At 46.2% G+C, this 9798-nt stretch overlaps 3 protein-coding genes across 3 annotated transcripts; 2 read left to right on the top strand and 1 right to left on the bottom strand.

The window, feature by feature from the left end:
* The first annotated feature begins 1265 nt into the window (after positions 1 to 1265).
* On the top strand, positions 1266 to 4474 carry LOC131294766 (H(+)/Cl(-) exchange transporter 7). The gene is made up of 6 exons (XM_058322811.1): positions 1266 to 1370; positions 1442 to 1540; positions 2088 to 3413; positions 3476 to 3859; positions 3933 to 4091; positions 4161 to 4474. The coding sequence occupies exons 1-6, from the start codon at positions 1266 to 1268 to the stop codon at positions 4374 to 4376; spliced, it is 2289 nt and encodes a 762-aa protein (XP_058178794.1). The 3' UTR covers positions 4377 to 4474.
* Positions 4475 to 4592: 118 nt separating this feature from the next.
* LOC131294765 (ionotropic receptor 75a-like) lies at positions 4593 to 6489 on the bottom strand. The gene is made up of 3 exons (XM_058322810.1): positions 5987 to 6489; positions 5172 to 5862; positions 4593 to 5105 (listed from the first exon to the last, which is right to left on the bottom strand). Exons 1-3 carry the CDS (start codon positions 6487 to 6489, stop codon positions 4593 to 4595), a joined length of 1707 nt encoding a protein of 568 aa, XP_058178793.1.
* Positions 6490 to 7986: 1497 nt separating this feature from the next.
* LOC131294764 (superoxide dismutase [Cu-Zn]) lies at positions 7987 to 9319 on the top strand. The gene is made up of 3 exons (XM_058322809.1): positions 7987 to 8196; positions 8779 to 8997; positions 9074 to 9319. The coding sequence occupies exons 1-3, from the start codon at positions 7987 to 7989 to the stop codon at positions 9317 to 9319; spliced, it is 675 nt and encodes a 224-aa protein (XP_058178792.1).
* Positions 9320 to 9798: the final 479 nt, after the last annotated feature.

Raw genomic sequence — 9798 nt, 5'->3', positions numbered from 1 at the left:
TAGAAGCCCGCTGTGTTCCCCAGCATATCCATGTTGTGGCACCAACACATCCATAGCGTGTTCCGATGCGGACTATCGAAATAGGGTAAGTGTGGAAGTTTTAGCCCACTGGAAAGGCGTTCAATTATTACCCTGATTTCAAATTAAAATGCGTGCCTACCTTTTTATAGTGATAATATCGATTTATTCTAGTTGAATGCCAAATTTAGGAGTGATTGTTTAAGTATTTTTTGAGAAAATCGCTAATCGTAATCTAAGCAGCTGTCACTTTTTCAACCCATAATGCAGATAGTTCAGCATTATAAAATATATCTCCCGTCATATTACCAAATTAAGCATTTAATCTCGCTTATTTAGCAATGGTAAAGCTAAATAACAGTTTCTAAAGATGATTTTAGTCACAAAATCCATAAAATAATCATTTTTGAAGTGGGCCAAAACTGGGCCTTAACCCCTATTTCACTGCATTTGAAAAAATAACTGTCAAACTGTCAAAATTGATGTAAAATAACATTGACTAAGTGCAAAAAAGTAGTTGAATATGATATAAACAGCATGTTCCTCACTATTGAGAATAACAACAACTTGGAAAAATAGCCAAAACCGACAAATTGAATACATAAATCAAAGTGGATTAACAGACGAGGTAGGTTCATCCTCAACAAAACGCCTTAATTTCATAAGAAAAATAAAGGAATTTTTCAACAATCGCTCTTAGTTTTGTTTGTGTCGAACGCAATTGTTTAGACATTCCTATATTTTTCTAAAGAAATCCATTTTTATAATAAAACATTTCCTATATTAATTATTGAACCCACCTCATCTGTTGACGAACCTTGCACTTGAAATGCTTTTGACAATTCCAAACGTAAATAAACGAATCAAAGGGAATTTGATTGTGCCTACGGCAGCTAAAGTTGATCGGAATACATGATAAGACTCGACGTGCGTGCCAAAATACTGTGAAGAAATGGAATAGCTATGTGATAAACTCTTGTAATCCACCATGTGAAGACCAATTTTGTTATCTACATAGAAGAAACCTCTTTTTCGTTTTCTAAACATTTCATCACCTTCTTATGCTGGTTCAACGTCTTGTTGCCTTTTTTTTTAATTGTTGCTAAGACCGATTACTCATCACTGAAACGACGCGTTCTTTTATGTTATTATCAGTAACAATCTCCACGTTATTGTACTTTTAACGTCGCGTGAATCATACGGTAGTTTCTGCGTAGCTCCTGGAAACTGCCTAGTTTTATTCAACCATGACGATGGGAAACCGATTGATCGAGGATGATTCTGATGGGGATGGCGCAACAGTCCAAACGCGTCCCGCGGGTGTCCGTAATCGGCGCCATTCTTCGGAAAATGTAAGTTTACGCTATAACCACTTCAACGCAGACGGTTGACAACTGTTTCTATTGCCATTTTCTTTCCATAGCATCCAACGGATTATAATATCCCTGTCACAGGTAATGACGAGGATATGGAGCCGGCATTTAACGTAAATCATCGATCAAAAGAAGCGTCTCAATATGAGGTAAGACTTTGCTATATCTTCATTTAATTTGGCTTAACTGGAAGCACATGTTTGAAGTAGTTTGTACTTAGTAGTTTGTTTTTATGAAAGCTTTGCTGTGCCTTGTCACTCTTCTTTGACCTAACGGCATGCCAAAGATCGTTTACTAGGGGTTTCCCTTTATCGCATGGCGACTATACAGAAGGTCCTCGTGTAGTGGATATAGTGATTCATTTCCTCTTATCCCCAAGTAAAGGCTTGTGTTATAAACCGTAAAACCATGCATAAGTCAATATGACCAACCAATGTGTATGCTTAACATAACATTGACCAGATAACGAGACTTCAAGCACTACTGAAAGTATGAGCAATAGCACGGGAAAGCATAAGGGCGTTGCAATGGGGCATTAGAACACAATTCAACGAACGATCAGCACGTAGAACGCAGTTAGCGATCGGATGCAGTGAAATGCAGGGTCGCTGCCAAAGAGACACTGACGAGGTTGAGCTTATTATTTGACACAAGTTGCACAATTCATAATCTCTTTGTTTCTTTCCTTCCTTCCAGAGCTTGGATTACGATGTGTGCGAGAATGTGCTTTGGCGTCGCGACCAGACAAAAATCGAGCCAAAGTTCACCGTCAAGAAGGATTTCTCGCGCTGGGTCATATCGCTGCAGATAGGCGTGTTCACGGCACTGGTTGCATGTTGCATAAACATCGTGATAGAAGAGGTGTCGCGAGTGAAGTATGGTTTCCTCAAGCGCCAGGTCGATGTGAACGTGATCCGGGGCGACCTCAGCATTCCCTATCTGTGGTGGTCGCTGCTCAACCTGGTGCCGGTCGTTATCGGGGCCACACTGGTGGCGTACGTCGAACCGGTGGCCGCCGGAAGCGGTATACCGCAGGTAAAATGCTACCTGAACGGTGTGAAGGTACCGCGCATCGTTCGCATCAAAACGCTGGCCGTGAAGGCGGTCGGTGTGGCTACGTCCGTGATCGGTGGACTGGCGGGAGGCAAGGAAGGTCCGATGATACACAGTGGTGCGGTCATCGCGGCTGGAATATCGCAGGGCAAAAGTACCACGTTTCGGCGCGATTTGAAAATTCTCAAACACTTCCGCGATGATCACGAGAAGCGCGATTTCGTTGTAAGCGGAGCGGCCGCCGGCGTTGCAGCAGCGTTCGGGGCACCGATCGGAGGGACTCTGTTCTCGCTGGAGGAAGCCGCCAGCTTCTGGAACCAGAGCCTTATCTGGCGTACGTTTTATGCCTCGATCATCAGCTCGTTCACGCTCAACATTATCCTTTCGGCGTACCACGGACTAAGCAGCTTCCGGTACAGGGGTTTGTTTAATTTGGGCGAGTTTGCGCCGCTACCGTTCGAGTACTTTGAGCTGCCGATCTTTATGCTGATGGGCGTGTTCGGTGGATGTACCGGCGCCGTATGGAACGCTCTCAACAGTCGTCTGAACAAATTCCGCTCGCACGCCATCAAGCCACGCTGGGCAAAGGTGCTCGAAGCGGCGTTCGTTGCGATGCTGGGAGCTACTTTTGCCTGCATCATGGCATACACAATCAACGATTGCAAGCCGCTCGGAAACGATCCGACCGAACATCCTGTTCAGCTTTTCTGTGAGGACAACGAATACAATGCGGCAGCGGCACTCTGGTTCCAGACACCCGAGGCGACGGTGAAGGCTCTGTTCCACGATCCACCCGGATCACACAAGATTCTAACTCTAGCGGTATTTGTGATCATCTACTATCCGCTGTCCTGTATCACTTATGGGTTAAGTGTTTCGCTAGGAATCTTCATTCCCACACTCCTTATTGGTGCCGCTTGGGGTAGACTGACTGCTTCCTTTATGGTCCTTGCCTTCCCTGCTTCAAGTGTGAGTGTGCATTTGCTCGGTTTATTGGAAGGTATCTAACGACAGATGCTTTTTTGTTGCAGGCTTTTGTCGCACCGGGAAAGTACGCCCTCATCGGAGCCGCCGCCCAGCTTGGTGGTGTTGTACGGATGACGCTCAGTCTGAGTGTTATCATACTGGAAACGACCGGAAACATTGGCTTCATCCTGCCGATAATGCTGACACTGATGTGCGCCAAGTGGTGCGGCGATTACTTTAACGAGGGTATCTACGACACGCAGATCAAATCTTCCCGCGTTCCGATGCTCCCGTGGCACGTCGAACCGGAGTATCAGCAACTTTCGGCACGCCATATCATGGCCCGACCGGTCGTTTGTGTGCGTGTCGAGGAAAAGGTCCAATACTTGCTCGATATTCTCAAGAACACCACGCACAATGGATTCCCCGTGATCGAGGATGGGGATGATGTAAGTTTTGCCTATGGCTCAGAAAGAAGAAGATCGGAAAGATGGCTCAATATTGTACTGTTAACCTTTGCAGGGATCACGCGTCAACGGGCGGCTGATCGGTTTGATCTTGCGCTCACAGCTGGTGGTGATTTTGAAACGCAGCTTCTATCAAGAATCCAGTCGCTTCTGGGAATCCACCGTCAGTATTGAAGCGTTCCGCGAAGAGTACCCGCGATATCCCGCCGTTGACGTAAGTTAAACCCGACCCCCTTTCTAAAGCGACGACATATACGTTCCCATCTTCACATTTAACCCCTAGGAGCTGCACGTTAACGAGGACAAATGTAGTGGTGATTTTTCCGTCAACATGAACATGTTTATGAATCCATCACCGTACAGCGTAGAGGAGGGGACGTCGGTGCCACGGATCTTCCAGCTGTTCCGTGCGCTCGGACTCCGCCATCTGATGGTGGTTTCGTCCGAGAATCGCGTCCGGGGTATTATTACGCGCAAGGATTTTCTTAAACATCACTAATTCCGTCACCCGCCTAGCGGAGTGGTGAAACCAAAAATATGTGAATTCGATCTGTTTTTCTCGTTTTAACGCCATTCGTAAATGGTTGTGCCTTTATTTTTTTTTACCATTTAACTGCAAAATATGCGGCTGCGAGATACATAGGTTCCGTAAGAGAACATAGCATCCATACGAAATAAATAAGAAATGTGAATTAAATAAGATTTAAGAAATACATTAATGTTGAAAGTAAACATCGGTTGGTAGTAATCTTCCGCGCGTCCGAAACCACAGCTGTTCGGCAATGAGCAGACAAACGGTCAACAGATAGCCCCACCCGAGCGTCATCAGTGCGGGCCAAACGTCCACGATCGAAACCGGTATGAAGCTGCTACCACCGGTACATCGGGGCTTCTTGGTGTAGAGGAGCGTATTTTCGCGCCCTTGGATGCCGAACTCGCGCAGCTTGAACAGCGTGATGCGTATCGGCTCGCGGAAGGAGGAATTTTTCTGCACCGCATAGTACGGATCGATCACCTTGAGGTATTCGAGCTCCTGTAGGCCACACTTTTCCTCCTCCTGAAACGTTTCGCTGATCAGCTTGTAGCACACACCGAGCTCGACGTTGAACGCGTAGTGTCCCTGCCGGATGGCCTCAACGCCCTCGGCCAGTGGCAGGAAGTTTTCCGTGCCATCCCTATTGCGCATCTTACGCTCGTACAGTGCCTTGCGGATGGGTTCCGTTTGGTGCTGGAAGATAGAGGATGACATTTCCAAACGAGAACCGTGTTTCCGGATTGTTCCCCTTGCACTTACCTGAAAGTAGTAGCGATTGTAGACCGTATCCTCAGCACCGGTCTTCAGCCGGGAGGCGAGCAAATCGTCCAATGTTTGAATTTTCGTCGACGGCGATTGGATCAGAGCGACGATGTTGGCCGAGTAGCTGGCATAGAGGAACATCAGTACCACGAGGCAGAGCAAAATAAGACAGCGCGAAGGGGGAGTCTTCGGTTCGATGAATGAACCCTGCTGGCACGTGGTACCGAACACATTCAGCAGTGCATCGGAAAGCCTTGCTGGTGGGCCAGTGCCATCGCTTCCGATGGCGTACCGCTGTTCGGTGCGTAAAACGACCGCCAAGAGGACACCGGACAGGAGAATGAAGCTGATCGTACAGTACCAGACGGGTTGGTCGAACGGGAGCACGAACACGTTGTCGGTGAAGGAGAGTTTCGGTGCACGGAACACGAATTTAACTCGCGTCGGGGTGGTCATGGACAGGTAGTCGATGATGTGGATGCGATCCTGTGTGAAGAACATCGCCGTTCCGCCCAGATCCGCCAGATCGCTCTGCAGTTCACCGATCATGCCGTTGTAGCGACCCGTATTCGGATCCCGGTAGCCCCAGGAGTCGACGAATGTGAAGCTCACGGTGGCGTTGAGGGCTTGGGCAATGACTTTCGTGAGCTGATAGTTGACGCGGGATATCGTATCGATATGTTTATCACTATGGAAACAAAAATGAAGGTATTTTCAATGAGGAGGTATTGAGGAGTATCCTTCAAAAACCAATCAGTTCTATGCTTTCCAGATTGAACTGCAAATTAAATGTTCAATCGACTGATACCTACTGTAGATCGTCCAGATGGTTCAGCGTTTCATTGTGTAGGATGACAATAGAAGCACGTAGTTGAAATTGGTTAAAGTTTTGTCTCCGCATGGACGTTATCAGGGATCCATGACCGGCAGCAAGCACTACGCCCTGCGTCGGTTCCCAGACGCCAAAGACTTCGGTGATCAACTCTGTTGGCTTCGTGACCGAGAGGCGATACTGTTGGCGGACAAGATGGCGGTTCGTAATCGGATCGGTACAGAAGTAGAACAGTTCGTTGCTGATGAAAAGTGGCAATCGGTCGAGGACTTTATACTCGTTACAATCCTTCCATGCTTTTTCCTTTGTGCTATGAAGTACGAGCCAGCGGACACGATTGTAAAGCAGCTGATCGGCGTTCTGAAGCAGATCCTTGGTACCTGGACAGGCCAAGTCCACCAATATTATCACTAGGTGTTGGTTTTGATCCTTCCAGGGCAAATTGCTCGTGTTGATATCACCAAACTGTATCGCGGTAGGCATGTGGCCGGACCCAGCTCCACGTTGTATCGTCTGCCATAGCTGGTAACGGAGGTTCACTGGCCAACACGTTAGTACGAGCAATCGATGGGGTCCAGCCAGATGCGCCATTAAATCCCGAACTGCGGCCACGCGTTGATCGATCGCAGTGTGCGATGCATCGATTCCACTGGGCGTACTTGATTCATGGCCAACTACGATTGCAACACAGAAGAAACACAATGCAAACCACGTGCTAATGGTCATCACGAAACAGATGCAATGTCTGGAAACACCGGAAATGAATTCGAACGGAGAACTCCGGTTGTTTTTATAAGGGATGCGGATGTTTCGGAAACCTTTGTTTTGTCTTTCCCTAAGGTTGAAGATGTAATTGATATAATTAAGTATCTGGTTCGGAGTAAGCATTGAGCAGTAGTCTACATATGAATATGATTGGTGTGAGAATCAAAGCACATGGTCGAAAGTACACGCTTACCGGTTCCACGTGGTATTTATTGATTTGAAATTATGGAAGGTAAGCATTAGAAAAGATCGGTTTGAATGAAAATAATTTCAACTGAAACTATAGTTATCAGTTTACGTAAGTATATTGTAGAGCGCCGATCGTCTCGAAGAACATGTTTGTACAAGCAACCTAGAACGAAACCGCAAGTGCAGTTTGGTCTTGAGGGTCATACGACACACAAGTTGCATTCGAAAAAAAAGAAACAACATCTCAGGTCAAGCGCGGTAATAATTTGTGCATCCACCCATCTGCGATCCGCAACCATCCGAGACCGATGACCTAAAGAGACAGTCCAGTCCGGCAGTAGAGATTGCGCAAACCAACCGTCATGCATCTCACCCAACTGCATCATCTGCTGATAGCGAGCTCCCCCCTGTCGGATGCGAAACCTTCATTGACGGTTCGGTTTCCCACCCATCATTGCTGCATATTTTTACTCAAACATGCAATCAAGCTGCTTCGTGCTAATCATAGGCCGAAACGTAAATCCGCCCTTCTTCCAGTTGCTGTTGGAGAAGTGGCTGAATGCACTTTTTCAAAGAAAAAAAAAGCCATTTGTGATAACATTTTCTTAAATTCAAAAATTATTATTATTATTATTATTATACACATTCCTACATTCAAACTTGTGAAACAGAAAAAAGTTACTTATCTTGGTAAAATGGAAGATATTTGGTCGCTAGGCACGTGCGCAAAAGCATACGCATCGTACGCAGTTCCGAATGCGTTTTAGTCGAAGGTTCCCAACCCTTCCATACTAACCGTTCGGTAATTAATTTCCCCTAGCCACATTCTACACTCATTGCCCTTTGGCGAACCCTCCCTCCATCTCCTACCGGCGGTCGCTTCGACAGGGTTGCAATAGTGCAGCATCAATAAATCTTACCTCCAATTGCATCGACTCGTTTAGTTGGATACAAGTCGCGGATGCTAGTGGACCGCCGTTATTAATTTTCGTGTCGGTGAATTTGTGAAACCAGAAGCGCTTAAAAATGGCACCGTTGTGGAAAGCGATCGTTCAAATGTCCCTTTTAGGAGCAGTTTTCTGGATGTCGGTCGGCGCACAGGCGGCGTTCGGTGGACGGCTAACTGACGACGTGGAAATCATTGACCCGACGGTGGGATTTGGCCCGGGCGGTGGCACCGGAAGTGGTATTCCACTCGGACCGAGAGGCTTTCGAGGATTTGAAATTCTGCCGAGGGTAAGCTGCTTAGAGAGTTTAGCGTGATCCATACAACAAGTTTTAAAAAGTGCATATCCAAATTTGAGTGTGGAACTTTGGCATCAAACAACGTGATAATAACGAACTGTGAAATTTTTGACATATTTTGTCATGTATAAATGGGTTAATATTGTTTTGTGTGAAATATTTCTCACTTACAGTCAGCCTTTATGATAAATTATCAATCTAAACCATCTGAGATGACCTTACTGCAAATGATCAATTTAGAGGAAAATCCCAACTCAGCAGAAAATGCTGGATGATAAAGCGTGTGTGTGTGTGGCATGGGCCTTGGAGGCAACGCGGCCTTCAAGGCACTTTTTAATCGATCTTACATTGTTTCTATTGCGTTTGCTTTAATATTTGTGCGTGAATGTTTATTGTGCAGCCGCGGTGAAAAAACTAAGCGTCTTTAGATCAACGCTTTAGAACGAGCTACTGATCTTACGATAAGCGATTAAAATGCATTCATGGAAGTTTTCTATCTCCGCTATTTTTGTTTTGCTTCTTTTCTCACCCATTGTTCCCAACGATGATCCCACCATATCACGGCCACCGTAGCCGGAACCATCCTGGAAGGCAGGCGCCACCCTGGTGGCGGATAATCCGGAGCAGCAAATCATGGGTACGATAACGTTTCGTCAGTGGGCACCGGGCCACGTGGAAACGGCCATCAACGTCACCGGCCTACCGGTCGGCAAGCACGCGGTACACGTCCACGCATTCGGAGATATGCGCGAGGGTTGCAAGTCAACCGGGCCGCACTTCCGCAGCAGTATTGTAAGTTGAAGCCGTCTGGTTCTTCGATGATTGTTACGCGCGGTGTGATTGATTGATTTCCCTTCTACTCGCCCAGATTGGTAACATCGATGTGAAGGAGGACGGCAATGCGATGATTGATTTCCACAGTCCGTACATTAACTTGTTCGGATTCGCGGGCATCGTCGGGCGTTCGATCGTGATACACGAGAAGCCGTCGGAAGTCTACCGGTTTCCGGACCTATCGATCAACAATCCGATCTCGTTCCAGGGCGAAGAGGATACGGTTGGGGGGCGCATCGCCTGTGGCATTATAACTATCCTGGACAACGTTGCCCAGTAGGCGTGTGAGAGCAATAAAGATGGTTTGTGATTTAGAGTAAAATTTGCATAGGCTACTTATTGCATTTGGGCTTGACAAGTTTGGAAGGGTAATTAATGGAATGTTCTGATATTGAAGCACACAATCGATGGTTGAATGTACACATATATGCAATCAAAAATCAACCGCAACCGCATAGTAATGACGGAACACATTTATTCATTTAAAAAAAGATACATTACACTGCTGATTATAAGATACAATTTAAATGCAAACACAGGGTCCGGTATAGTGTGCTCTTTCGCCTCTATGGATTATGTTGAACTGAATGAAGACCATCGTTGGTATTGCAATGTTTTTGTTTCTGTCTTCGCCTCTTGTGATTCTACCGTACATTGAAATCACTATTAACAGGATCTGTTTTGTTTTATGTTAGCAGTATCGTGTAGTAACAATTAAAATATTGTTTGTTGTTTCCACCTTATTTCTTGATAATCAAC

The sequence above is a fragment of the Anopheles ziemanni genome, chromosome 2, assembly GCF_943734765.1.
Source record: "Anopheles ziemanni chromosome 2, idAnoZiCoDA_A2_x.2, whole genome shotgun sequence".
In the NCBI taxonomy this organism is placed as follows: domain Eukaryota; kingdom Metazoa; phylum Arthropoda; class Insecta; order Diptera; family Culicidae; genus Anopheles; species Anopheles ziemanni.
The sequence above is the reverse complement of the archived record's forward strand: the minus strand, read 5'-3'. Positions and strand labels throughout refer to the sequence as shown.

Excerpts from the sequence above, each read along its gene's own strand:
- LOC131294766 (XM_058322811.1), top strand. The coding sequence starts at position 1,266 with ATGACGATGGGAAACCGATTGATCGAGGATGATTCTGATGGGGATGGC. Across the intron at positions 3,414-3,475 it reads TTGCCTTCCCTGCTTCAAGT|GCTTTTGTCGCACCGGGAAA; the intron begins GTGAGTGTGCAT and ends TTTTTGTTGCAG. Across the intron at positions 4,092-4,160 it reads CGCGATATCCCGCCGTTGAC|GAGCTGCACGTTAACGAGGA; the intron begins GTAAGTTAAACC and ends TTTAACCCCTAG.
- LOC131294764 (XM_058322809.1), top strand. The coding sequence starts at position 7,987 with ATGGCACCGTTGTGGAAAGCGATCGTTCAAATGTCCCTTTTAGGAGCA. Across the intron at positions 8,197-8,778 it reads GATTTGAAATTCTGCCGAGG|CCGGAACCATCCTGGAAGGC; the intron begins GTAAGCTGCTTA and ends CGGCCACCGTAG. Across the intron at positions 8,998-9,073 it reads CGCACTTCCGCAGCAGTATT|ATTGGTAACATCGATGTGAA; the intron begins GTAAGTTGAAGC and ends CTACTCGCCCAG.
- LOC131294765 (XM_058322810.1), bottom strand. The coding sequence starts at position 6,489 with ATGCCTACCGCGATACAGTTTGGTGATATCAACACGAGCAATTTGCCC. Across the intron at positions 5,863-5,986 it reads AACCATCTGGACGATCTACA|TGATAAACATATCGATACGA; the intron begins GTAGGTATCAGT and ends TTGTTTCCATAG. Across the intron at positions 5,106-5,171 it reads ACAATCGCTACTACTTTCAG|CACCAAACGGAACCCATCCG; the intron begins GTAAGTGCAAGG and ends TCTATCTTCCAG.